The sequence below is a fragment of the Camelina sativa genome, chromosome 5 (genome assembly GCF_000633955.1).
Source record: "Camelina sativa cultivar DH55 chromosome 5, Cs, whole genome shotgun sequence".
NCBI classification, from domain to species: domain Eukaryota; kingdom Viridiplantae; phylum Streptophyta; class Magnoliopsida; order Brassicales; family Brassicaceae; genus Camelina; species Camelina sativa.
Genome location: NC_025689.1, coordinates 17,701,586 through 17,728,713, shown reverse-complemented (window position 1 = coordinate 17,728,713; position 27,128 = coordinate 17,701,586). Strand labels below are relative to the sequence as shown.

The 27,128-nt window shown below is 39.1% G+C and overlaps 5 protein-coding genes, 2 long non-coding RNA genes and 2 pseudogenes across 12 annotated transcripts; 3 read left to right on the top strand and 6 right to left on the bottom strand.

Annotated features, from left to right (window-relative positions):
- Positions 216 to 5,063, top strand: LOC104787143 (U4/U6 small nuclear ribonucleoprotein Prp31). Of its 5 annotated transcripts, none has more exons than XM_010512663.2 (9): positions 216 to 299; positions 404 to 434; positions 622 to 684; positions 797 to 1,663; positions 3,849 to 4,009; positions 4,101 to 4,171; positions 4,254 to 4,362; positions 4,500 to 4,575; positions 4,672 to 5,061. In XM_010512663.2, the coding sequence occupies exons 2-9, from the start codon at positions 432 to 434 to the stop codon at positions 4,774 to 4,776; spliced, it is 1,455 nt and encodes a 484-aa protein (XP_010510965.1). In that variant the 5' UTR covers positions 216 to 299; positions 404 to 431; the 3' UTR covers positions 4,777 to 5,061. The 5 variants fall into 5 exon arrangements, with proteins under 5 accessions (XP_010510965.1, XP_019101514.1, XP_010510964.1 ...); XM_019245969.1 differs by having other exon boundaries at positions 797 to 1,670; positions 3,856 to 4,009; XM_010512662.2 differs by lacking the exons at positions 216 to 299; positions 404 to 434; positions 622 to 684; positions 797 to 1,663 and adding exons at positions 2,401 to 2,484; positions 2,589 to 2,619; positions 2,807 to 2,869 and having other exon boundaries at positions 2,982 to 4,009.
- LOC109132869 lies at positions 5,407 to 7,179 on the bottom strand (annotated as a pseudogene).
- LOC104787140 lies at positions 7,187 to 8,031 on the top strand. Its single transcript, XR_767797.2, has 2 exons — positions 7,187 to 7,395; positions 7,805 to 8,031. It is a non-coding gene; the product is annotated as an uncharacterized LOC104787140 (long non-coding RNA).
- On the bottom strand, positions 8,884 to 10,414 carry LOC104789352 (putative F-box/LRR-repeat protein At3g18150). The gene is made up of 2 exons (XM_010515067.1): positions 9,566 to 10,414; positions 8,884 to 9,165 (listed from the first exon to the last, which is right to left on the bottom strand). The coding sequence occupies exons 1-2, from the start codon at positions 10,412 to 10,414 to the stop codon at positions 8,884 to 8,886; spliced, it is 1,131 nt and encodes a 376-aa protein (XP_010513369.1).
- Positions 12,776 to 17,962, top strand: LOC104787136 (U-box domain-containing protein 19). Of its 2 annotated transcripts, XM_010512657.1 has the most exons (2): positions 12,776 to 14,821; positions 17,614 to 17,962. In XM_010512657.1, the coding sequence occupies exons 1-2, from the start codon at positions 12,848 to 12,850 to the stop codon at positions 17,710 to 17,712; spliced, it is 2,073 nt and encodes a 690-aa protein (XP_010510959.1). In that variant the 5' UTR covers positions 12,776 to 12,847; the 3' UTR covers positions 17,713 to 17,962. The 2 variants fall into 2 exon arrangements, with proteins under 2 accessions (XP_010510959.1, XP_010510958.1); XM_010512656.1 differs by lacking the exon at positions 17,614 to 17,962 and having other exon boundaries at positions 12,776 to 15,170.
- The window catches only part of LOC109133105, a 21,903-nt pseudogene continuing 10,131 nt past the window's right edge, over positions 15,357 to 27,128 (bottom strand).
- LOC104787137 (RNA-binding protein 25) lies at positions 18,149 to 21,217 on the bottom strand (the record flags this gene model as incomplete). The annotated part of the gene is given in 7 exon segments (XM_010512658.2): positions 18,149 to 18,597; positions 18,725 to 19,311; positions 19,396 to 19,659; positions 19,662 to 20,033; positions 20,129 to 20,534; positions 20,674 to 20,826; positions 20,958 to 21,217. Coding segments are annotated over 7 exon segments (2,294 nt in total), but the record flags the coding sequence as incomplete, so codon positions are not given.
- On the bottom strand, positions 21,305 to 23,941 carry LOC104787139 (RNA-binding protein 25-like). Its single transcript, XM_019245144.1, has 6 exons — positions 23,618 to 23,941; positions 23,227 to 23,483; positions 22,943 to 23,095; positions 22,408 to 22,810; positions 21,674 to 22,312; positions 21,305 to 21,588 (listed from the first exon to the last, which is right to left on the bottom strand). The coding sequence occupies exons 2-6, from the start codon at positions 23,449 to 23,451 to the stop codon at positions 21,305 to 21,307; spliced, it is 1,704 nt and encodes a 567-aa protein (XP_019100689.1). The 5' UTR covers positions 23,452 to 23,483; positions 23,618 to 23,941.
- Positions 26,754 to 27,128, bottom strand: LOC104787138. The gene is made up of 2 exons (XR_767796.2): positions 27,073 to 27,128; positions 26,754 to 26,968 (listed from the first exon to the last, which is right to left on the bottom strand). It is a non-coding gene; the product is annotated as an uncharacterized LOC104787138 (long non-coding RNA).

Below are 27,128 nucleotides of genomic sequence, written 5' to 3'. Positions count from 1 at the left end.
ATCCTCTCAAAAACATTATCCATTTGTTATTTTTTTTTGTTTGGGACTTTGTGGTAAGAACATGAATCGCTACATAATAATCCCTAAATTTGAAATTTGCAGAAGCCCATTTTTATTTTAGGTGGGTGAAAGGCCCATTTAATTAGGCCCAACTGCTATGTCCGACTTGGAAAACTCGGCTTAACACAAGGTTTTATAACTTGAAAACAAGTCTCACATTCGTCGCCTTCAATCTTCTTCAAACATCATTCACTGCTCCGTTCTTCAAATCTCCAATTTGGGTTTCTCCTTCGATTCAGGTTCCTTTGATTTTTCCTCGTCTGTTTAATTGAGTATTATCCCCAACCTTCCAGTATAAATTAGGGTTTCTGATTAAACGATTCCCTCTTCGTTTCATCCGCAGGTCACTGAGGCGTTTGCGGTAAGTGTTTATGGTAAGTGTTCTTTCATTAACCCTCCTCTCTTGTTTGTTTTTGTTAATTTTGATTTGAATCATCTAGTAAAAAAAATTCCAAATTTAGGGTTTCAGAGTAGTTCTTGTTTCTCTTTGTTCCTTTCTGCTATATGAACATGGTAAGGTTGGGACTTAGCTAACTAAATATGTTGGATCTGTTGTTATAGGCAACTCTTGAAGATTCATTCCTTGCTGATCTTGACGAGTTATCTGACAATGAAGCAGAAATGGTGAGTGTCTTTTAAAACCATTTTTAATCTGTTTACGTTTTTTTGTTTTTGATATTTGACATGGAGGAGATATGGTTTTTAATTTGTAGTTTGGTCGATTATTCATATTCAGGACGAGAATGATGGTGATGTTGGAAACGAGGAAGAAGATGTTGACATGGACATGGCGGATTTAGAGACTCTTAACTATGATGATCTCGACATCGTCTCTAAGCTACAGAAAAGTCAGAGATATATTGATATAATGCAGAAAGTGGAGGAGGCTCTTGCAAAGGATTCTGATGGAGCTGAGAAAGGAACTGTATTGGAAGATGATCCTGAGTACAAGCTTATTGTGGATTGCAATCAGCTCTCTGTTGATATTGAGAATGAGATTGCTATTGTCCACAACTTTATTCGTGACAAGTACAAGCTTAAGTTTCAAGAGCTTGAGTCTCTGGTTCATCACCCTATCGATTATGCCCGTGTTGTGAAAAAGATTGGCAATGAGACGGATATAACTCTTGTTGATCTTGGTGACCTTCTTCCATCTGCTATTATTATGGGTATTTCAGTTACTTCTTTAACCACCAAAGGGAGTCCACTGCCAGAGGATGTCCTGCAAAAGGTGTTAGGGGCTTGTGATCGAGCTCTAGATCTTGATTCCGCAAGGAAGAAGGTCCTTGACTTTGTTGAAAGTAAGATGGGATCTATCGCACCTAATCTTTCCGCCATTGTTGGAAGTGCTGTTGCAGCTAAGCTCGTTGGGACTGCTGGAGGTGTGTCAGCACTTGCTAAAATGCCTGCCTGTAATGTTCAAGTTCTTGGCCACAAGAGGAAGAACCTTGCTGGGTTCTCTTCAACATCACAGTCCCGTGTGGGTTATTTGGAGCAGACAGAGATTCTCCAAAGCACACCTCCTGGACTTCGTGCTCGCGCTAGCAGGCTTGTGGCTGCAAAGTCAACTTTGGCAGCAAGAGTTGATGCTACTAGAGGGGACATGGCAGGAATAAATGGAAGAGNAATCAGCTCTTTTAGGCTTTTTCATAAGTCTCCTCCTCAAATTCCCAAAACTGTAATCTCTATCTCTGCAGATTTCAGAAAACGGCGGTGTTTGAGAATCCACCTCGCTTCCATCAACCCATCTCCGGTCACTGCTTCCGGTACCAACACGTCTGAGACTATTGTTGCTACTTCCTTCTTCAATTTCATCCATTATTTTTGAGAACTTCTCCTCCAAAACGAGAAGCAAAGAACTCTCTCTTTTTTTTTTTTTTTTTTTCTAAAGCTTGAAAGGATCTTAATTTTTGGTTGGATGAAAAGTTAGCAGAGATTGGATTTGGTTGAATGTGACTTCTTCACTGACATAGTCTCTCTCACGGGTGTGTAACATGTTTACTGTTACTGTCAAGAAAGAAACGTACACAGTTCTCAATTATTTGAATTTCTTAAGTTAAGCTATTACAAACACCTTTTACGTTCCCAATTATAAAAATGGTATTTTTTTCTCGATTCTATATCCATCCTCTCAAAAACATTATCCATTTGTTATTTTTTTTTGTTTGGGACTTTGTGGTAAGAACATGAATCGCTACATAATAATCCCTAAATTTGAAATTTGCAGAAGCCCATTTTTATTTTAGGTGGGTGAAAGGCCCATTTAATTAGGCCCAACTGCTATGTCCGACTTGGAAAACTCGGCTTAACACAAGGTTTTATAACTTGAAAACAAGTCTCACATTCGTCGCCTTCAATCTTCTTCAAACATCATTCACTGCTCCGTTCTTCAAATCTCCAATTTGGGTTTCTCCTTCGATTCAGGTTCCTTTGATTTTTCCTCGTCTGTTTAATTGAGTATTATCCCCAACCTTCCAGTATAAATTAGGGTTTCTGATTAAACGATTCCCTCTTCGTTTCATCCGCAGGTCACTGAGGCGTTTGCGGTAAGTGTTTATGGTAAGTGTTCTTTCATTAACCCTCCTCTCTTGTTTGTTTTTGTTAATTTTGATTTGAATCATCTAGTAAAAAAAATTCCAAATTTAGGGTTTCAGAGTAGTTCTTGTTTCTCTTTGTTCCTTTCTGCTATATGAACATGGTAAGGTTGGGACTTAGCTAACTAAATATGTTGGATCTGTTGTTATAGGCAACTCTTGAAGATTCATTCCTTGCTGATCTTGACGAGTTATCTGACAATGAAGCAGAAATGGTGAGTGTCTTTTAAAACCATTTTTAATCTGTTTACGTTTTTTTGTTTTTGATATTTGACATGGAGGAGATATGGTTTTTAATTTGTAGTTTGGTCGATTATTCATATTCAGGACGAGAATGATGGTGATGTTGGAAACGAGGAAGAAGATGTTGACATGGACATGGCGGATTTAGAGACTCTTAACTATGATGATCTCGACATCGTCTCTAAGCTACAGAAAAGTCAGAGATATATTGATATAATGCAGAAAGTGGAGGAGGCTCTTGCAAAGGATTCTGATGGAGCTGAGAAAGGAACTGTATTGGAAGATGATCCTGAGTACAAGCTTATTGTGGATTGCAATCAGCTCTCTGTTGATATTGAGAATGAGATTGCTATTGTCCACAACTTTATTCGTGACAAGTACAAGCTTAAGTTTCAAGAGCTTGAGTCTCTGGTTCATCACCCTATCGATTATGCCCGTGTTGTGAAAAAGATTGGCAATGAGACGGATATAACTCTTGTTGATCTTGGTGACCTTCTTCCATCTGCTATTATTATGGGTATTTCAGTTACTTCTTTAACCACCAAAGGGAGTCCACTGCCAGAGGATGTCCTGCAAAAGGTGTTAGGGGCTTGTGATCGAGCTCTAGATCTTGATTCCGCAAGGAAGAAGGTCCTTGACTTTGTTGAAAGTAAGATGGGATCTATCGCACCTAATCTTTCCGCCATTGTTGGAAGTGCTGTTGCAGCTAAGCTCGTTGGGACTGCTGGAGGTGTGTCAGCACTTGCTAAAATGCCTGCCTGTAATGTTCAAGTTCTTGGCCACAAGAGGAAGAACCTTGCTGGGTTCTCTTCAACATCACAGTCCCGTGTGGGTTATTTGGAGCAGACAGAGATTCTCCAAAGCACACCTCCTGGACTTCGTGCTCGCGCTAGCAGGCTTGTGGCTGCAAAGTCAACTTTGGCAGCAAGAGTTGATGCTACTAGAGGGGACATGGCAGGAATAAATGGAAGAGCTTTGAGGGAGGAGATCCGTAAGAAGATTGAGAAGTGGCAAGAACCTCCTCCTGCAAGGCAGCCTAAGCCACTTCCTGTTCCTGATTCTGAGCCCAAGAAAAGAAGGGGTGGTCGCCGTCTAAGAAAAATGAAAGAAAGGTAGCCTGTTTCATCCTACTTTGTGTCCTTAATGACTCTAGATGGAATTCTACTACTTGCTGTATTCTTACCATCATTCTCTTTTATTTAGGTATGCAGTGACAGATATGAGAAAGATGGCCAACAGGATGCGGTTTGGTACACCCGAAGAGAGCTCCCTTGGTAAAAATATTTTGTACTTTTACTTGTTGTTAACGGCCACTTTTAAAGAACTTAGTCTAATATCTGTTGTTCATGATGATAGGTGCTGGACTTGGTGAAGGCTATGGAATGCTTGGCCAGGCAGGAAGCAACAGGCTGCGAGTATCCAGTGTTCCCAGCAAGCTGAAACTTAATGCTAAGGTCGCCAAAAAGTAAGTTTCCTCAGTTTCTCCGATTTTTATGTTATTACTCTTACCCTGTAGATTAATCTTTACTGAACCTGCCCTGTTCTTCCATAATATCTCCTGTGCGTTCTCATTTTGAACTGTGTATCAATGGCTCTTTTCAGGCTTAAAGAACGACAGTATACAGGTGGTGCAACTACCTCTGGTTTGACATCGAGCCTGGCTTTCACTCCTGTGCAGGTAACAAACATTTTCATTCGATTCCTGACCAATGTTTTATCTTGTTGTGATTCATTTTCATCCCTCTCTAACTTCAATTGGTTATCTATTTGACAGGGGATAGAGTTGTGCAATCCGCAACAGGCTCTAGGATTAGGCAGTGGGACTCAAAGCACTTACTTCTCAGAGTCAGGAACCTTCTCCAAGCTCAAGAAGATATAAAGTTGCAAGACAGAGAGACAAGTTTTCAAGTGTTGAAAAACTTTTGGGATTTTATCTTAGAAGATGAATGGTGTAAATGAATTGAAGAAGACAGAGAAAGGTTCAAAGTGGTGTTATAACTGCTTTCTATTTCTCTTTGTCTGTTTTAAGGTTTCTTCTGTCACTTAAGTCTAAAGAGACCAACAAAAAAAACACTGTTTCATATGGAGTCCCTCTTGAATCACTTTTGTTGCACAACCATACCTTTAAAAAGACTTGCCAGTTTAAGAAACGTTTCATTAATTTTATCTATGTCTTACCTAAAGATTCGTATCTATCTTCAGCATACACGGATTCCTTAGGTTCACGCAAGCCATTGCAACTTCAGACGTAATCAGTTGCTTTTAAAACTCTCTCCAACATAAATTGACTGGTTTGGTTATTATTAGATGAAAACTTAAAACTTGCAAATAATTAGATCTTATTCATGTTATTCGACAAATGTGATGATTAATCTTACAAATAGAGAAGGTTACTGATATCGCCATCGTTTCAATTACAAAATGCTAATCTGATAAGATGTGAGTGAAAACAAGAAAAAAATCACCGTCGATGTAAAATGTTCATTAAGACTCTACTAAACCCTACGATTCAACAGTCATATAATGTCGCCCGCGTGGTTGAGAGCACAATGGAGACATTATTGTTGTGAGAAAGTGTTTGCACCCGCTCTTTAAAGTTAAACCTACGGTAATCACTTAACAGTACGACCATCTTGTCTAATGTCTTCGTAATTTTAAGCACAAGTTCCACAAATGAAGCCACGTGCTTTGACTCTAAATCCTGAGGGTATCTATTCCAACGTTGATCCCGATTCAAGCCTTGGAAGTCCACGTATTTCTCCAAACACATACTCTACTCAACAGAAAAAAAAAAAAAACAATGGTCCTATGATTATTCGAACTCGATGATAGTTAGAAGGGAGGCCAAGGAAACACTAATAAAAGAAGGTCATGGTAATTACATACCTGTAAGCTGTTGCGTACTTCACCAACTGTCACCATCTTTAAATCAGGTGAGTTTTGCAAAAGTCTTTCTATACCAGGAATAACATACTGGAAGATTTCTGTATCAAGAGTCAAAGCTTTTATCTTGAACATTGGAAAAGTAACACCACAAACCTCGCCTTGCAAGTTGCAAGAGATAAAATCTAACATAAGAGATATAGTGAACACCAAAACACATATTAATTAATACCATTCGTAAATTTGCTTATACAGCCTCATAACCAACATAAGTAAAGTAAGTAAGAAAGAGTTAAAGACAATATTTGAGAATGCAAGAATGGTCTCAAAACATATCAGAAGAAAGCTTCCCCCAAAACTAAGCCTCTTTGCATTCTCCAACTTCTTTAGCATTTTAGTCATTGACACTGTGACATTATGTAAACCATCCATGACGCTGGCTTGTATTCCAATGTTCAGTTTAGCTTCAGTTAAAGATGAGACATCAACTAAAGTAAATGGTGACTGAGAGCTTCGCAATGTGAGACAATGGATATGTGGTGCCACAATCTGCGTTTTTCCTGACCCCATTATCTCTAATGTTCTCAGGCGCAGCGATTTTCTGAGATCAAGAACCTCAAGTTGTTTGGAGTGATTCAATTTTTAAGCTTTCGAGAACCGGACATCCATATAGAATCTTAGCAATAGAGTCATCTGCGAGATAACAATACCACAAGGACAGCTTCTTCTAAGATGTCTAAGATACAGAGCATTTGAGAGTCATGAAAATACGGTAACATAAGGCAGAGTTGCTTAACAGGGGAACTGATGTAGAATATATCAGGAATGTTATAACCATGAACAAAATCGACAAAGAGGGATAGATCCTCCACGTTGTGGGACATGGCGAACTCGATCCACCTGTCCATGTTGGATACAGTGTGCTTGATCATGCAGCTTCTTAGATGAAACTTGATCATCTTGGAAGCTGTGTAGCGAGTTAACGTTTCGTTTATTGCATCACCATCAAGTTTATAATCATCAATGGAGAGACCAGGTGTATCGGACCATACATGCCATGCCTCCATTGTTTTGACAAGACAGAAGTTTTGATGGCGAGTTTCGTCGGAACAAAGAAGAGGATATGTTGGAGGATCACATCGGGCATGGAGCTGATTAAGTCCGTACTCTGGCGATGATCGTTGCGTAGAGGTATGTGAAGCGGCTGTCGAGCAAGCTAGGCCTGGGCATATTACCCATACCCGAATTCCGAACCCGAATCCGACCCGAAGTAACCGGTTCGGTACGGGTACGGGTTAGTGATAATATCCGATCGGTTTCTATCTTTTACTAAATCGGATATCCGTACCCGATCGGGTAATATCCGATACCCGATATTAAACTGAATACACCCGAACATATATACACATTAGCAATAGAATATTACAAATCCCTAATCCCCTTTCTTCCTTTCCATTGCCGATTTGATTTTGATTCACCCACCGCCATAGCTAGATTCAACTTCCCTTTTCCAAAAACCATTCAATCGATATAAGACCCAATTCTTCAAACTGGAAACCCTAAATCTCCAATATCATCTTCTCCGCCGTCTGAAAATCCTCGGAGGCAATCACAGGTACTTTTCTTCTTCTTCTTGTTCAATCATAATCTGTAATTATGTCTTCACAAGATTTTCTGAATGTTATTTTGCTCAGCAAAGTTTGCTGCATGTTTGATTGTTTTTATCCTCTTATTCAATCGTTTTTTTGTTTGTAATCTGTAATGTTTTGGTTTTTTTTTTTTTTTTTTGTAGTTAGTCTATGCTTCTTCTTCTTGTTCAATCATAATCTGTAATTATATCTTCACACAAAGATTTTTTGAATGTTAATTTGCTGTAATGTTTGCTACATGTTCGATTGTTTTTTTTTTGTTTTTTTTGTCAACAAGATGACTATGGTTTTAATTGGTGAGTTTCATCTAATCGCATGTCACATTTTTTGGTTCTTGCTATTGAATACTGATGTAATTCACATTATATTTCACAGGGACAGTTGGAAATTTATCTTCAAGATTCTTCAAGAATTTTTAGTTTCAATCTCTTAGTCACATTCTCTCTTCTATTTGAACGATCTATCATACTCTTTGGTTTTGGTCAATTTACTCTTTAGTTTTATATCTTTCTTCTCTTTGATTTTATGTCCTTCTATTCTACTACTCTTTCTACGTTTATTGGATTAATGTCATGAAACTCTTTATTGGATTCAGATTTCTATCTCTTTTACTCTTTCTTCTCTATGTTTTTATGTTTGTAGTTATGTCTTTATTGGATTCAGATTTCTATCGGGTTTATTATGGGTTTTCTATGCAATTCAGTTTAAAATAACCAAACACCATTGGTTATCTGATCTTTATATCGGTTTCGGGTATTACCCGAAATTAACCGAACCCGATGCTAACCGAACCGAACCCGACCCGATAATAGAGAATACCCGAACGGGTTTTATAACTCCAAACCCGAAAACCCGAACCCGGATCCAAGCCAGAATCCGAATGCCTAGGCCTAGAGCAAGCTGTTGTCCGCCATATATATATTACTTAGGGTTTGTTTTAGTTAGTTAATTATTTTAATGGATCAAAATGGTTTACGTGTTCGGTTAAATTGTGTTGATGAGTTCACAAAAATCCTACAAAACATATTAATCGAGTTTGATAACCAAATCAAACCAACAATAATCTTAAAAACCATTGCAAATCCAACCGCTCTCTTCAAACAATTATTACTTATTATATAACCTGGATCCACATCCAGTGATATACTTTGGTCTTCTCTCGTGTTATCGCAGGCTGTTTCTTTATCCATCTCAAGTAGAACCACACCAAAAGTGGAATTTTATACAACAATGGAAAGCTTATAAAAATTGAAAATAAATTAGATTTTTAATTTGAAAAATGTGATGAAATTGTGCTTAAAACTTGCAGTCTAATATTGTTTACTAAGATGGCCATTGTGTCATTAACCAGGTTCAGATCCAATGTGTAAGTAAAAAACAAAAAAAAACACTGTATATTATATTAATTAATTGACGTTTCATGTAAGATGGTCATCAAGACTCAAGACTAAACCCTATGATTCACCACTCATATGATGTGTGCCATTCTGCCTGGTTGAGAGCACAATGGAGATAGTATTGTTGTGAGGAAGTGTTTGAACCAACTCTTCAAACTTAAACCTAGGGTAATCTCCGTATAACTGTAGAACCATCTTGTCTAATGCATTTGCGTTTTTAAGCACAAGTTTCACAAATGAAGCCACGCGCTTCGACTCTAATTCCCAGTGGGATCTATTCCAAGAGGCTCCATCTTTTGATCTCCAACCTCCCACGCCCACGCAGTCGTCACAATAGTTCTTCACAACAGAANAAAAAAAAAAAAAAAAAAAAAAAAAAAAAAAAAAACATGATTCTTGGATTATTCGAACTCGATGATAGTTACAAAGGAGGCTCAATGAAAATAAAAGAAGAAGTTTATGGTAAATATACGAACCTATGTGTTTGCATGAACTGTCACCGTCTTTAAATTAGGTGAGTTTTGCAACAGTCTTTCTATACCAGGAATAACACACTGAAAGATCTCTGTCTCAAGAATCAAAGCTAGCATAATAGATAGTGAACGACAAAACAAAATATTTATTAGTACCATTCATAAACTTATACAGGCCTCATGAAAACTAATTCATCGGCACACATTAACTGTGAACCAACAGTAGTAAAGTAAGAGAGTTGTAGACGTTAGATCCTAAAACCTACCTGAAGAATGTTGCACCCAAAAGTAAGCTTCTCTGCATTCTGCAACTTCTCTAGCATTTCACGAAGGAATTGAAATAGATAAGCAATCAATGTCTCTCGAACTGAGTGACAGGAAACGTCCACTCTAGCTTCAGTTAAAGACGAGACATCTACTAAAGCACATGGTGGCTTAAAGTTGTGCAATCTGAGAGAATGGACATGTGGTGCCACAATCTGCATTGGCCCCGACACAAAACCGGTGCAGGCTATTTCTATTGTTCTCACGCCCAGCGATTTGCTGAGATCAAGAACGCTAAGATGTAGACAATGATTCAATTTTAAGCTTTCGAGAATCGGACAACCACATAGAATCTTAGCAAGAGATTCATCGGAGAGATAACAGTTAGACAAGGACAACTTCTTTAGCGATGTCCAAGATACAGAACATGAGGGAATGATATAAGAATATGGTAACTCAAAGTTGAGTTGCTTGATAGACGAACTGGTCCAGAAGAAATCAGGAATACTATATTTATAATCACCAACAATACCGACGCAGAGGGATAGATTCTCCACGTTGCGGGACATGGCGAACTGGATCCACCTGTTCATGCTGGAAACAGTGGGATTCATCCTGGTGTTGAGATGAAACTTGATCATCTTGGGAGCTGTGTAGCGAGTTAGGGTTTCGTTTATCCAAGCAGCATGCACTGGCGGCCCATAACTATCATCAAAGGAAAGAGAAGGTGTATCAGACCATACATGCCTCCATCGTCTAGACAAGATAGAAGTTGTGATGGCGAGTTGCGTCGGAACAAAGAAGAGGATATGTTGGAGTATCGCATCCGGCAAGGAGCTGATTAAGTCCATATCCCGGCGATGACCACCACGACGACGATCGTTAGTCGTTACACAATCTAGGAAGAGTTGAAGCGGTTGTGGATCGGAGCTCTCGTGCGGGCCTAATATTAACCTAATATTTTGTTTGTATCTTTTTTCTATCTCTGACTCTAACACAATCTAATGATTTCATTTCCTTTTTTTTTTTCTAGCAGGTACTTTTCCATAAAAAAAAATATTATAGAAAGACTTGTCAAATAATATATATCAAATTTTATTAACTAGTTAATGATATTTTAAAGTTAATTTTACCCACATGTTGTTTTTTATTTATATTAACATTTTTGAAGTACATTTGATAATTTAGCGTTTTAGTTATACTTAATTACATGAATTTTTTTTTCCAGTGTGATATAATTTCATAAATCTCTCTATCTAATTCAACCAAAAAAATATGATTCACCTTTCACTTTTATTTTATCTTATATATAAATTATTTTGAATTATTATATAATACATCTACTTAATAAATTTTGTGATTTTCTTCTGCATATGATGTGATTCATTTTTCTAAAAAATGGACATAATATATTACTCAATCGATGAATACAAAAAAAAATATGTATACAAATGCCCCATATCGCTTGAAAAAATATGTCAATAGTTTAGAGTCATACTATAAAAAAGTCAAGATGATTCCGAATACGAATGAACGAGGAACTTGATTTCTCATGCATTCAAATTTATCAATTTTATTTGGTTTACTCATGTTCTTTATTTTAAAAAATTTAAACTTTTAAAAAGTTAAAATATCATTAATCCGGTTCTACAGGGTAAAATATCATTTCATTATTTTGTTAACACTATAAATATTAGATTAATAGACATATCTAACTAAGTTGATTAAAATTTATACTATGTAAAAAATCAAATTGTCCCACAGTATGCTGCAGGTTAAATCGTAAAAATAAAAGTCAAAATACAATTATACAAATCTTATACAGAAAACAAAATCAACAAAATCAACAAACAAATACAAAAGGAAAATTTAGTTTTTCTCTCTTTTTCTTTTGTACAATTAAGGAGTAGTAACCGATTTTTTAAATCGAAAATTTGTTAATCACAAATAACTGGTTCCGTTGTGTACTACGGATTAAAACTATTATTGTAAAAAAATGCTTCTCAGATAATTCAAAGCAAAGTCTATTTACTTTTTAACAATTGAAAAGAAAAGAGTTTTTTTTTGAAATAAATTGGCATTTTGAATAAATTTTGTTTAGTGTTTTTTTAATTAATATCAACATGTTATTTTATTTTACTATATTATGTAGTGGGCTTTACAAAAGTGTGGTGTTTTTTTTTCACAACAGTCTCATTTTATCTGTTATATATTTTGTTTTAATTGAAATAAATGAGAGATAATTGATTTACAAAAAAAAAAAAAAACAGATAGGCAAACAATAAAAATATCATCACGATGGGTCCTCTAAATTATTATTATACGTTTGATTTTTCTATGTAAACTGCACCGTCCAATGTTTCTTGAAAACTCTTATCTGACCCCAGAAGAAAAAAAAAAAAAACAATAGAAAATGAAAAAGAGAGGCGACTCAAAACTCAAAAGAGACAACTCTACTATAGCAACATCCTCTCGAGTCGTGTTACATCAATAAAATAAATAAAGAACCAGTAAATTTCTTTATTCAAAACAGTGTCTAAAACCAGTGTACAAATTATCAAGTTTATATCAATATCACAAAGGAACATCTTATTAATTTTTTTTATTTTTTTTTGAAAAAGGCTTTCTATTAAATTGCATAAAAAAATAAAAACATCTTATTAATTACTCGCATATTATATAAAAAAATATCTAAGTTCATTTCACTTACATTGGTCTTAAACACAAAATAATAAAAACATCACAATTTAAAAACCTCTCCTTCAAGAACAATTATAAAAGCCTTAATAATTTTTTCATCCAATAACATCCTAAAAGTCTCCACTAAAAATTAATAAATCACACATCATTGGATCCATCAATCAAATGAAATTCATGTTTATCTAAACTAACAGAATAGTATAATAATTGAATTATGAAATAAAATATCAGAAGCATCATAGAAATTGTCGGCTACCTCCATGCACGGTACACCCTTCACCCTCACGACAAACTTGGTCCCTCTCACACTTCATCGCCACGGTATACCAAGTGGCAGATTAACAGACCCTTAAATCTATCAACGAATCATACCTCTTCACGTGTCACAAAAGTCCGACACCACGTAGCGATTACAGACCTTAGAATTCTCAACGAGTCAAACCTCTTCACGTGTCGCAAATTTGTAGAAAGTTCAAAACCTCACCAAGTGGTATATATCATCATCACAATCACTAAAACATAACACAACCTCAAAATAAGACTTAGAGAAACTATCTTTAGTTATCCTCAAATCTTTTATCAAAATGATACATACACAAACCGGGTCAGGTCGTCGGATTCTAACTTTTCCGGCAGTGAATCCATGCGAATCCATCTCCGTAACCACTCTCCTCGACTCACTATTACAAATCTCCGGCGAGATTCTAAGCTTCAAATCAAAACACTTCTCAACCAACAAACGAAGTGTTAAAGAAACTCTACGACATATCCAATCTCTTGTCATCTTCTTGGAAGAACTCCGGGTTCAAATCCGGTTCGGGTCAATCTCAGCGAGTCGTCGTTCAGTAATCTTGAGCCTTTCGGAGCTACACGTCATCTTCCAGAAACTCAAGTTCCTTTTAGAAGACTGTACACGAGAGGGAGCTAAGCTATATATGTTGATGAACTCCGGTCAAGTCTCAGCTCATTTCCGGGCCTTGATCCGATCCATATCCACTAGCCTCGACACGTTTCCAGTCGAGTCTGTTGAGTTACCTGGAGAAGTCAACGAGCTAATCTATCTAGTCATGCGTCAGACCCGTAAATCAGAAGCGAGACCTGACCGAGACGACAAACTGGCTATAGACTCTGTTCATTGGTTCTTTAATCTGTTCGAGAATAGAATCAACCCGAACTCGGATGAGATACTCCGAGTTCTTGATCACATTGGTGTTAGAAAATGGAGAGATTGCGTCAAAGAAGTCGATTTTTTACGTGAAGAGATCTCCGCAGGGAAGAAGAGTAAAATCGAAATCGAGCTTCTAAGTAGTTTAATGGGATTCATATGCTATTGTAGATGTGTGATACTTCGAGGCATTGATGTTGATGATGAAGTTGAGGACGAAGATGAAGTAGAAGAGGATTTGATGATGATTCGTGGTTTAAACATCGATGATCTTCGTTGTCCGATTTCTCTAGAGATTATGAGTGATCCTGTGGTTTTAGAAACAGGACACACGTATGATCGGAGCTCAATCACCAAGTGGTTCTCCTCCGGTAACATCACGTGCCCTAAGACCGGTAAAAACCTGGTTAGTACTGTGTTGGTAGATAACTTCTCAGTCAAGCAAGTGATCCAAAGCTACTGCAAGCAAAACGGCGTAGTTTTGGGTCAAAAGGGGAAGAAGAAGGTGGCTGTAGCGGAGAGTTTAGCGGCGGAAGAAGCCGGGAAACTAACCGCGGAGTTCCTCGCCGGAGAATTGATCAACGGAGATGAAGAAGAGATGGTGAAAGCTTTAGTAGAGATTCGAATTCTCACCAAGACGAGTAGTTTTAACAGAGCTTGTTTGGTGGAAGCTGGTGTTGTGGACTCGTTGATGAAGATTCTTCGTTCTGAAGATCCGAGGGTTCAAGAAAACGCCATGGCTGGAATTATGAATTTGTCTAAAGATACCGCCGGAAAAACTCGAATAGCCGGAGACGACGGTGGTGGATTGAGGCTGATCGTGGAGGTTTTAAACGATGGTGGTGCGAGAAGAGAGAGTAGACAATACGCAGCGGCTGCGTTGTTTTATCTATCTTCTATCGGAGATTACAGTAGATTGATCGGAGAGATCTCAGGTTCGATTTCGGGACTGGTGAGAATCGTTAAGGGCTGCGATTTCAGCGATTCGGCGAAACGCAACGCGTTGATCGCGATTCGGAGTTTGTTGATGAACCAACCTGAGAATCACTGGCGTGTTCTCGCCGCCGGATCTGTTCCCGTTCTTCTCGATCTATTGAAATCTGACGAGGTTAGCGACGGGGTCACGGCGGATTCGATGGCGATTCTAGCGAAAATGGCCGAGTATCCAGACGGGATGATTTCTGTGCTCCGTCGTGGAGGATTGAAACTCGCGGTTAAGATTTTGGGTTCGTCGGAGGTTTCGCCGGCGACGAAGCAGCACTGCGTTGCTCTGCTTTTGAATCTGTGTCATAACGGAGGAAGTGACGTCGTTGGGTCTTTGGCTAAGAATCCGTCTGTTATGGGGTCGCTTTACACGGCGTCAAGTAACGGCGAGTTTGGAAGTGGGAAAAAGGCAAGCGCGCTTATTAAAATGATACACGAGTTTCAGGAGAGGAAAGCCGGTACGGTTGAACCGGTTTTAGGAAGAGAACGGTTCGTACACGCCTGGTGATTTGGTTTATACAGACACAGTAGTAGTAACTCTTTGAGCTTTTTTTATCGAAGAGTTAAAAGATAACTTCATTTTTTTGTTTTTATAGATTTAGGAATTACTAGAAAACTATTTACTATACGTACACATATATTCTTACTTGTATAGTTTTAGCTCTGGGATTTTTTAATAACCCAAAGAGCTAATAAATGTAATCAGTTTCTAGTTTCCAAAGACACTGAATAATACAAGTCCTTGTCATCAGAATCAATACTTGTCCTATATATTTTATAAATCTGTTTCCATTATCATCTTATTTTATAATTTAAAATGATGCCCCAAATAAAATAAACTAGTTTTCATATACCAAGTGAACAAGAATAAAGAAAATTGAGAAGACAAAAGCTTCATAGTAGACTTTTTTGGGGGGGGTCAAAAACCTACTAAAGAGAAGAACAACAGAACTTTAAACTAAGTGGTGCAAATATTTATTCTGTGAACTAGAATGTATATCTTGTGTTTTTTCTTGTTTCAATCTCTTCTTTTGCTAAGCTTGTAAACATGGCGATTCGTTTTTAAATCCAAGGACAAGAAGACTTCGAAAAAAATAGGGATATGAAACAACATAGGAGGAAAAATCTTTAAAGAAAAGTTTCAGGCTTTGGATTTTACCGGGACTCCAGCTTCGACCCGCTTGATCTCAAATATAAGCATTCTCCACATCTTCAGCACAAACATCTCAGCTTCTTCGTCAAGAATCGATTGCAACAGCTCAAGCATCTGAGACGCTTTCACGTGCTGTTGAGTGTTTGACACGATGAAATCTACCAGCGTCGCTTCCTCTTCTCCTAGAAACTCCATGATTTTCTTTGATATCCATGGCCTCATTCTCTCGTGCAATTGGTGCTTTTCAATTAAAGAAAAAGGAGAAAACATGTGAGCACCAAAACAAACTCACAAGTCACAAGCAAGGCAACAAGTAATCATATAAGGGATCACTGATCTTAGTAAAAGTGGAATGAGAAATGAGATTTAGGCTTACCTTGTCATACATAGCCCAGTTTATCTCGTATGAAAATAAGTCTTCCTTTGTCTTTGGGATCGTATCTATCAATTGTTTTGCATCCAGAAACTTGGTATCAGGTATCTTTGTTTTTCCAGGCTCTTTAGCGTCTTTAGTTGGACCACTATGCCCATCACCTCGGTCCCTGACTCTGTCTCTGTCTCTATCCCTTTCCCTGTCCCTGTCTCTGTCCCGGTGGCTTGCCTTATCATGAGAACGTCTACTCCTTTGTTTTTCGGTTTCTGTTGTTTCCTCCTTGGGATTAGTACTCGAAATTCGTTTTGCAAATTCAGCAGCTAAAGCCAAATGAGGGGGTGTATTCCCTGAACCACCATGGGCCACGGCTTCCTGTTCCTCGGTTGAGTAATCTATAGGAACTAAAGGTTTCATCTTTTTATCCTTATGAGCTTCGTCTTCATCCTCCTCATAGAAAACAGAAGGTACAGATGTCCGCTTTCCAGATCCCACAAGCCCAAATCCTAATTTTTTTGAGGGAGCATGTGCCTCTGATCCACTATTACTATCAATAGCCATGGATTCATTACCAGAACCATTTTGTTCACAATCTACAATTGGCAAAGGGAGACATCAGAAAGAGAGACAGAAAAGAGGAGAACGATAAAAAGGACAAGACAAGAGAGAATCCTTACCTGCTGCATGGTGCTCATGGACAGATTCACTGACAGTTTGGAGAGTTGGGTTATGATCGTTTTCAATAGGTGATGTCTGAACTGTTTCGCTTCCAATAGCTGCCTGTCCAGATAGGAGCCTTAAGGCATCTAATTGCTGTTGCTGCAACTTTTGCTCCTCGGCACTCCTCTTCGCCTCAGCAACCTCTTCCTCTTCTTTCAATCTATCAGCCAAGTCATCCTCCTTTTCTCTTTGTCGCCGTCTTCTTCTCTCATCTAATGACCCCTATGCCATCTTCTTCTTGATTCATCATCCTCTTCATCCTCCTCTTCTTCATAGCGGATTTCCTTTTTCCTTTTACGCTCTTTATCTTTCTCTTTCTCCTTCTCGTACTGTCGTTCCTTCTCCTTTTCTCTTTCTTGGCGTTCCCATTGTCGAAGACGAGCCTGGTAAGCACGCTCTGCATCCTCAAGTTTCCTCCTTTGCTCTCTCTCTTTCCTTGCTCGTTCTCGCTCAGCCTCCCTCTCGTATCTATCCATTTCTTGCTCCTTTTCACTTCTTTCTCTGCTTCTTCGGTCATTTCTCTTATTCCAATCAGGTGAGCTTGTGTCAGGCCTATTGTGTTCTCCAGAAGCCTCAACATCATTTGCTGCAGCATCTACATGAAAAGAACATCCTATCAGACCCATATCAAAAGGAAATTAGAAAATGGCAGCCGAATTAAGGACAAAGAATAGTGGAGGAAAAACAGACCACTCCTAGTTATGTCAGTGTTGGAGTCACCATCCTTAGATTTGAAAGCAAGTTCCATTCCTGAACCATCAGCAGGTGGTGGTGGGGGTGGTGGAGGCAGAGGGTTGGACTTTAACCTTTCTTCAATAGCACTTTCAATCTTTTCCATAGCCTCTCTGTCTGCTTCCCTTTCATCGTCAGTTAGGACCGCCGAATTTGCAATATCGATGTTTTCTTTAGTCTTTGGTTCTCCATCCTTCCCTGTCTCATTTTCAGCACTCTCCNAAAGGCAAGCGCGCTTATTAAAATGATACACGAGTTTCAGGAGAGGAAAGCCGGTACGGTTGAACCGGTTTTAGGAAGAGAACGGTTCGTACACGCCTGGTGATTTGGTTTATACAGACACAGTAGTAGTAACTCTTTGAGCTTTTTTTATCGAAGAGTTAAAAGATAACTTCATTTTTTTGTTTTTATAGATTTAGGAATTACTAGAAAACTATTTACTATACGTACACATATATTCTTACTTGTATAGTTTTAGCTCTGGGATTTTTTAATAACCCAAAGAGCTAATAAATGTAATCAGTTTCTAGTTTCCAAAGACACTGAATAATACAAGTCCTTGTCATCAGAATCAATACTTGTCCTATATATTTTATAAATCTGTTTCCATTATCATCTTATTTTATAATTTAAAATGATGCCCCAAATAAAATAAACTAGTTTTCATATACCAAGTGAACAAGAATAAAGAAAATTGAGAAGACAAAAGCTTCATAGTAGACTTTTTTGGGGGGGGTCAAAAACCTACTAAAGAGAAGAACAACAGAACTTTAAACTAAGTGGTGCAAATATTTATTCTGTGAACTAGAATGTATATCTTGTGTTTTTTCTTGTTTCAATCTCTTCTTTTGCTAAGCTTGTAAACATGGCGATTCGTTTTTAAATCCAAGGACAAGAAGACTTCGAAAAAAATAGGGATATGAAACAACATAGGAGGAAAAATCTTTAAAGAAAAGTTTCAGGCTTTGGATTTTACCGGGACTCCAGCTTCGACCCGCTTGATCTCAAATATAAGCATTCTCCACATCTTCAGCACAAACATCTCAGCTTCTTCGTCAAGAATCGATTGCAACAGCTCAAGCATCTGAGACGCTTTCACGTGCTGTTGAGTGTTTGACACGATGAAATCTACCAGCGTCGCTTCCTCTTCTCCTAGAAACTCCATGATTTTCTTTGATATCCACGGCCTCATTCTCTCGTGCAATTGGTGCTTTTCAATTAAAGAAAAAGGAGAAAACATGAGCACCAAAACAAACTCACAAGTCACAAGCAAGGCGATCATATAAGGGATCACTGATCTTAGTAAAAGTGGAATGAGAAATGAGATTTAGGCTTACCTTGTCATACATAGCCCAGTTTATCTCGTATGAAAATAAGTCTTCCTTTGTCTTTGGGATCGTATCTATCAATTGTTTTGCATCCAGAAACTTGGTATCAGGTATCTTTGTTTTTCCAGGCTCTTTAGCGTCTTTAGTTGGACCACTATGCCCATCACCTCGGTCCCTGACTCTGTCTCTGTCTCTATCCCTTTCCCTGTCCCTGTCTCTGTCCCGGTGGCTTGCCTTATCATGAGAACGTCTACTCCTTTGTTTTTCGGTTTCTGTTGTTTCCTCCTTGGGATTAGTACTCGAAATTCGTTTTGCAAATTCAGCAGCTAAAGCCAAATGAGGGGGTGTATTCCCTGAACCACCATGGGCCACGGCTTCCTGTTCCTCGGTTGAGTAATCTATAGGAACTAAAGGTTTCATCTTTTTATCCTTATGAGCTTCGTCTTCATCCTCCTCATAGAAAACAGAAGGTACAGATGTCCGCTTTCCAGATCCCACAAGCCCAAATCCTAATTTTTTTGAGGGAGCATGTGCCTCTGATCCACTATTACTATCAATAGCCATGGATTCATTACCAGAACCATTTTGTTCACAATCTACAATTGGCAAAGGGAGACATCAGAAAGAGAGACAGAAAAGAGGAGAACGATAAAAAGGACAAGACAAGAGAGAATCCTTACCTGCTGCATGGTGCTCATGGACAGATTCACTGACAGTTTGGAGAGTTGGGTTATGATCGTTTTCAATAGGTGATGTCTGAACTGTTTCGCTTCCAATAGCTGCCTGTCCAGATAGGAGCCTTAAGGCATCTAATTGCTGTTGCTGCAACTTTTGCTCCTCGGCACTCCTCTTCGCCTCAGCAACCTCTTCCTCTTCTTTCAATCTATCAGCCAAGTCATCCTCCTTTTCTCTTTGTCGCCGTCTTCTTCTCTCATCTAATGACCCCTATGCCATCTTCTTCTTGATTCATCATCCTCTTCATCCTCCTCTTCTTCATAGCGGATTTCCTTTTTCCTTTTACGCTCTTTATCTTTCTCTTTCTCCTTCTCGTACTGTCGTTCCTTCTCCTTTTCTCTTTCTTGGCGTTCCCATTGTCGAAGACGAGCCTGGTAAGCACGCTCTGCATCCTCAAGTTTCCTCCTTTGCTCTCTCTCTTTCCTTGCTCGTTCTCGCTCAGCCTCCCTCTCGTATCTATCCATTTCTTGCTCCTTTTCACTTCTTTCTCTGCTTCTTCGGTCATTTCTCTTATTCCAATCAGGTGAGCTTGTGTCAGGCCTATTGTGTTCTCCAGAAGCCTCAACATCATTTGCTGCAGCATCTACATGGAAAGAACATCCCATCAGACCCATATCAAAAGGAAATTAGAAAATGGCAGCCGAATTAAGGACAAAGAATAGTGGAGGAAAAACAGACCACTCCTAGTTATGTCAGTGTTGGAGTCACCATCCTTAGATTTGAAAGCAAGTTCCATTCCTGAACCATCAGCAGGTGGTGGTGGGGGTGGTGGAGGCAGAGGGTTGGACTTTAACCTTTCTTCAATAGCACTTTCAATCTTTTCCATAGCCTCTCTGTCTGCTTCCCTTTCATCGTCAGTTAGGACCGCCGAATTTGCAATATCGATGTTTTCTTTAGTCTTTGGTTCTCCATCCTTCCCTGTCTCATTTTCAGCACTCTCCAGTTTTTCTCGCTCACTCTCAGAACCTTCAGCTTGGTTCTCTTCGGTTCCTACAGCTTGACTTTCCTTGGCTTTATTTGCAGTCTCTATTTTCTTCTCAACATATTTTAACAAATATTCCTTTGTTGCTTGATTAACATTAACCTACCGGCCATATAGACAAAAAGGAGAATAAAGTTAAAAGAATACCGTAGAAGCATATATAGATCTTCGTTGATACATAAGTGCGTCTACTAGGAAAACATAAACATATTTTGAAATGAGAAGAGAACTACACAATTACCAAAAGCTCTTGTCCATCTATAGTACGTTTGGTCAGTAGGCGTATTGCACGGAGAATTCCTTCAGCTGATTCAAATTCGTAGAATCCAAAACCTTTAGGTTTCTTGGTGGTAGGATCTTCCGCACGTAAACAGCTTTTGACATGGCCACAAAACTGCAGGACAAAATTGACAAAATCAATTCTTCTATACTGTATAGCAAAAGAGATGGACGTAGGTGCCTCGATCATAAACACCCTTAAAAGCAGTAGAAGAGGAAAATACAGATTGCAAGCAGAAAACAAACCTCAAGAATAGACATCATAAATTCATTTTCTACGGTTGCTATCTTGCCAATGTAAATTGTAGTCTGGGGCTTTTCTGCAGGTGCTACGAAAGGAAGAGAGGGTGGTCTGACCATAGGAGGCATCATTATGGGACGGAGACCAAGCATTCCTGGGACAGCAGGTCGTGGTGCTAGTTGAACAGCACCGATTGTACCAGGCGGGCGCATAATAAACCCAGGACGAACCATTGTTGGATATGGAGAAGGATACCGGAGAAGCCCTGCATAAACAAAAACAAGACTCTACAAATTCATCAATAAATGTTTAACATTGTAATACTCCAAACAGCAGCATTGGCATAAATAAATCAAAGNTCAGCAGCTAAAGCCAAATGAGGTGGTGTATTCCCTGAACCACCATGGGCCACGGCTTCCTGTTCCTCGGTTGAGTAATCTATAGGAACTAAAGGTTTCATCTTTTTATCCTTATGAGCTTCGTCTTCATCCTCCTCATAGAAAACAGAAGGTACTGATGTCCGCTTTCCAGATCCCACAAGCCCAAATCCTAATTTTTTTGAGGGAGCATGTGCCTCTGATCCACTATTATTATCAATAACCATGGATTCATTACCAGAACCATTTTGTTCACAATCTACAATTGGCAAAGGGAGACATCAGAAAGAGAGACAGAAAAGAAGGAGAACGATAAAAAGGACAAGACAAGAGAGAATCCTTACCTGCTGCATGGTGCTCATGGACAGATTCACTGACAGTTTGGAGAGTTGGGATATGATCGTTTTCAATAGGTGATGTCTGAACTGTTTCGCTTCCAATAGCTGCCTGTCCAGATATGAGCCTTAAGGCATCTAATTGCTGTTGCTGCAACTTTTGCTCCTCGGCACTCCTCTTCGCCTCAGCAACCTCTTCCTCTTCTTTCAATCTATCAGCCAAGTCATCCTCCTTTTCTCTTTGTCGCCGTCTTCTTCTCTCATCTAATGAACCCCTATGCCATCTTCTTCTTGATTCATCATCCTCTTCATCCTCCTCTTCCTCATAGCGGATTTCCTTTTTCCTCTTACGCTCTTTATCTTTCTCTTTCTCCTTCTCGTACTGTCGTTCTTTCTCCTTTTCTCTTTCTTGACGTTCCCATTGTCGAAGACGAGCCTGGTAAGCACGCTCTGCATCCTCAAGTTTTCTCCTTTGCTCTCTCTCTTTCCTTGCCCGTTCTCGCTCAGCCTCCCTCTCGTATCTATCCATTTCTTGCTCCTTTTCACTTCTTTCTCTGCTTCTTCTGTCATTTCTCTTATTCCAATCAGGTGAGCTTGTGTCAGGCCTATTGTGTTCTCCAGAAGCCTCAACATCATTTGCTGCAGCATCTACATGAAAAGAACATCCTATCAGACCCATATCAAAAGGAAATTAGAAAATGGCAGCCGAATTAAGGACAAAGAATAGTGGAGGAAAAACAGACCACTCCTAGTTATGTCAGTGTTGGAGTCACCATCCTTAGATTTGAAAGCAAGTTCCATGCCTGAACCATCAGCAGGTGGTGGTGGGGGTGGTGGAGGCAGAGGGTTGGACTTTAACCTTTCTTCAATTGCACTTTCAATCTTTTCCATAGCCTCTCTGTCTGCTTCCCTTTCATCGTCAGTTAGGACCGCAGAATTTGCAATATCGATGTTTTCTTTCTTTGGTTCTCCATCCTTCCCTGTCTCATTCTCAGCACTCTCAAGTTTTTCTCGCTCACTCTCAGAACCTTCAGCTTGGTTCTCTTCGGTTCCTACAGTTTGACTTTCCTTGGCTTTATTTGCAGTCTCTATTTTCTTCTCAACATATTTTAACAAATATTCCTTTGTTGCTTGATTAACATTAACCTACCGGCCATATAGAAAAAAAATGAGAATAGAGTTAAAAGAATACCGTAGAAGCATATATAGATCTTGGTTGATACATCTGCTTGGAGAAACATAAACATATTTTAAATGAGAAGAGAACTAAACAATTACCAAAAGCTCTTGTCCATCTATAGTACGTTGGGTCAGTAGGCGTATTGCACGGAGAATCCCTTCAGCTGATTCAAATTCGTAGAATCCAAAACCTTTAGGTTTCTTGGTGGTAGGATCTTCCGCACGTAAACAGCTTTTGACATGGCCACAAAACTGCAGGACAAAATTGACAAAATCAATTCTTCTATAGTGTATAGCAAAAGAGATGGACGTAAGTGCCTCGAACATAAACACCCTTAAAAGCAGCAGAAGAGGAAAATACAGATTGCAAGCAGAAAACAAACCTCAAGAATAGACATCATAAATTCATTTTCTATGGTTGCTATCTTGCCAATGTAAATTGTAGTCTGGGGCTTTTCTGCAGGTGTTACGTAAGGAAGAGAGGGTGGTCTGACCATAGGAGGCATCATTATGGGACGGAGACCAAGCATTCCTGGAACAGCAGGTCGTGGTGCTAGTTGAACAGCGATTGTACCAGGCGGGCGCATAATAAACCCAGGACGAACCATTGTTGGATATGGAGAAGGATAACGGAGAAGCCCTGCATAAACAAAAACATGACTCTACAAATTCATCAATACATGTTTACATTTGTAATACTCCAAACAGCAGCATTGGCATAAATAAATCAAAATAATCAAGAAGCAGAATTGAAAATTCATTTTGTATTGTTACCACAAACTAGAGCAAATTAGATATGAACACCAGAGGCAGTACAAATACCACCCAGCTGAACAGAGAACCTGAAGGACACATTGAGAAGATAGCACCAGTATCGTAGTCATTATTACCACAATAAGTAGTCATACCTCATAGGGCAACTTCAAATAGGTAAGAATCTATAATCAGCTGATAAATGTTGGATTTGAGATTCAGTAATATTAAAACTCCCGTCATCTCATGACCATATGAAACTTATAAAAACTATTATTACCCATCACAAATGCTTTATTTCAACTGTTAGCAGCTTGACCACAGGAAGGAAAAGAAAAGAGAAACATGTGGAAANTGCTGCATGGTGCTCATGGACAGATTCACTGACAGTTTGGAGAGTTGGGATATGATCGTTTTCAATAGGTGATGTCTGAACTGTTTCGCTTCCAATAGCTGCCTGTCCAGATAGGAGCCTTAAGGCATCTAATTGCTGTTGCTGCAACTTTTGCTCCTCGGCACTCCTCTTCGCCTCAGCAACCTCTTCCTCTTCTTTCAATCTATCAGCCAAGTCATCCTCCTTTTCTCTTTGTCGCCGTCTTCTTCTCTCATCTAATGACCCCTATGCCATCTTCTTCTTGATTCATCATCCTCTTCATCCTCCTCTTCTTCATAGCGGATTTCCTTTTTCCTTTTACGCTCTTTATCTTTCTCTTTCTCCTTCTCGTACTGTCGTTCCTTCTCCTTTTCTCTTTCTTGGCGTTCCCATTGTCGAAGACGAGCCTGGTAAGCACGCTCTGCATCCTCAAGTTTCCTCCTTTGCTCTCTCTCTTTCCTTGCTCGTTCTCGCTCAGCCTCCCTCTCGTATCTATCCATTTCTTGCTCCTTTTCACTTCTTTCTCTGCTTCTTCGGTCATTTCTCTTATTCCAATCAGGTGAGCTTGTGTCAGGCCTATTGTGTTCTCCAGAAGCCTCAACATCATTTGCTGCAGCATCTACATGGAAAGAACATCCCATCAGACCCATATCAAAAGGAAATTAGAAAATGGCAGCCGAATTAAGGACAAAGAATAGTGGAGGAAAAACAGACCACTCCTAGTTATGTCAGTGTTGGAGTCACCATCCTTAGATTTGAAAGCAAGTTCCATTCCTGAACCATCAGCAGGTGGTGGTGGGGGTGGTGGAGGCAGAGGGTTGGACTTTAACCTTTCTTCAATAGCACTTTCAATCTTTTCCATAGCCTCTCTGTCTGCTTCCCTTTCATCGTCAGTTAGGACCGCCGAATTTGCAATATCGATGTTTTCTTTAGTCTTTGGTTCTCCATCCTTCCCTGTCTCATTTTCAGCACTCTCCAGTTTTTCTCGCTCACTCTCAGAACCTTCAGCTTGGTTCTCTTCGGTTCCTACAGCTTGACTTTCCTTGGCTTTATTTGCAGTCTCTATTTTCTTCTCAACATATTTTAACAAATATTCCTTTGTTGCTTGATTAACATTAACCTACCGGCCATATAGACAAAAAGGAGAATAAAGTTAAAAGAATACCGTAGAAGCATATATAGATCTTCGTTGATACATAAGTGCGTCTACTAGGAAAACATAAACATATTTTGAAATGAGAAGAGAACTACACAATTACCAAAAGCTCTTGTCCATCTATAGTACGTTTGGTCAGTAGGCGTATTGCACGGAGAATCCCTTCAGCTGATTCAAATTCGTAGAATCCAAAACCTTTAGGTTTCTTGGTGGTAGGATCTTCCGCACGTAAACAGCTTTTGACATGGCCACAAAACTGCAGGACAAAATTGACAAAATCAATTCTTCTATACTGTATAGCAAAAGAGATGGACGTAGGTGCCTCGATCATAAACACCCTTAAAAGCAGTAGAAGAGGAAAATACAGATTGCAAGCAGAAAACAAACCTCAAGAATAGACATCATAAATTCATTTTCTACGGTTGCTATCTTGCCAATGTAAATTGTAGTCTGGGGCTTTTCTGCAGGTGCTACGAAAGGAAGAGAGGGTGGTCTGACCATAGGAGGCATCATTATGGGACGGAGACCAAGCATTCCTGGGACAGCAGGTCGTGGTGCTAGTTGAACAGCACCGATTGTACCAGGCGGGCGCATAATAAACCCAGGACGAACCATTGTTGGATATGGAGAAGGATACCGGAGAAGCCCTGCATAAACAAAAACAAGACTCTACAAATTCATCAATAAATGTTTAACATTGTAATACTCCAAACAGCAGCATTGGCATAAATAAATCAAAGTAATCAAGAAGCAGAATTGAAAATTCATTTTGTATTGTTACCACAAACTAGAGCAAATTAGATATGAACACCAGAGGCAGTACAAATACCACCCAGCTGAACAGAGAACCTGAAGGACACATTGAGAAGATAGCACCAGTATCGTAGTCATTATTACCACAATAAGTAGTCATACCTCATAGGGCAACTTCAAATAGGTAAGAATCTATAATCAGCTGATAAATGTTGGATTTGAGATTCAGTAATATTAAAACTCCCGTCATCTCATGACCATATGAAACTTATAAAAACTATTATTACCCATCACAAATGCTTTATTTCAACTGTTAGCAGCTTGACCACAGGAAGGAAAAGAAAAGAGAAACATGTGGAAAAAGTAACGGAAGGTGTAATTTGAAAGAATTGCAATACCTCAAAAACAAGACCAAGGAGCAATCAGTCGCTAGAAATGCTTGCTGCCGTCAGTTGGCATCAAGTTCAAAGTTGATAAAACTACAGTAAATCTCAATTTTACATAATCATAATTGGGGAACATGAGGCAAAACTTTCAACAACCTTTAAGTCAGCGGTTTGGTTAAATTGTGTTNAGGAGCCTTAAGGCATCTAATTGCTGTTGCTGCAACTTTTGCTCCTCGGCACTCCTCTTCGCCTCAGCAACCTCTTCCTCTTCTTTCAATCTATCAGCCAAGTCATCCTCCTTTTCTCTTTGTCGCCGTCTTCTTCTCTCATCTAATGACCCCTATGCCATCTTCTTCTTGATTCATCATCCTCTTCATCCTCCTCTTCCTCATAGCGGATTTCCTTTTTCCTCTTACGCTCTTTATCTTTCTCTTTCTCCTTCTCGTACTGTCGTTCTTTCTCCTTTTCTCTTTCTTGACGTTCCCATTGTCGAAGACGAGCCTGGTAAGCACGCTCTGCATCCTCAAGTTTTCTCCTTTGCTCTCTCTCTTTCCTTGCCCGTTCTCGCTCAGCCTCCCTCTCGTATCTATCCATTTCTTGCTCCTTTTCACTTCTTTCTCTGCTTCTTCTGTCATTTCTCTTATTCCAATCAGGTGAGCTTGTGTCAGGCCTATTGTGTTCTCCAGAAGCCTCAACATCATTTGCTGCAGCATCTACATGAAAAGAACATCCTATCAGACCCATATCAAAAGGAAATTAGAAAATGGCAGCCGAATTAAGGACAAAGAATAGTGGAGGAAAAACAGACCACTCCTAGTTATGTCAGTGTTGGAGTCACCATCCTTAGATTTGAAAGCAAGTTCC

Excerpts from the sequence above, each read along its gene's own strand:
- LOC104787136 (XM_010512657.1), top strand. The coding sequence starts at position 12,848 with ATGATACATACACAAACCGGGTCAGGTCGTCGGATTCTAACTTTTCCG.
- LOC104789352 (XM_010515067.1), bottom strand. The coding sequence starts at position 10,414 with ATGGACTTAATCAGCTCCTTGCCGGATGCGATACTCCAACATATCCTC. Across the intron at positions 9,166-9,565 it reads TTGGGTGCAACATTCTTCAG|AACTATTGTGACGACTGCGT; the intron begins GTAGGTTTTAGG and ends TCTGTTGTGAAG.
- LOC104787143 (XM_010512663.2), top strand. Across the intron at positions 1,664-3,848 it reads TTGATGCTACTAGAGGGGAC|ATGGCAGGAATAAATGGAAG; the intron begins ATGGCAGGAATA and ends ACTAGAGGGGAC. Across the intron at positions 4,363-4,499 it reads AATGCTAAGGTCGCCAAAAA|GCTTAAAGAACGACAGTATA; the intron begins GTAAGTTTCCTC and ends GGCTCTTTTCAG.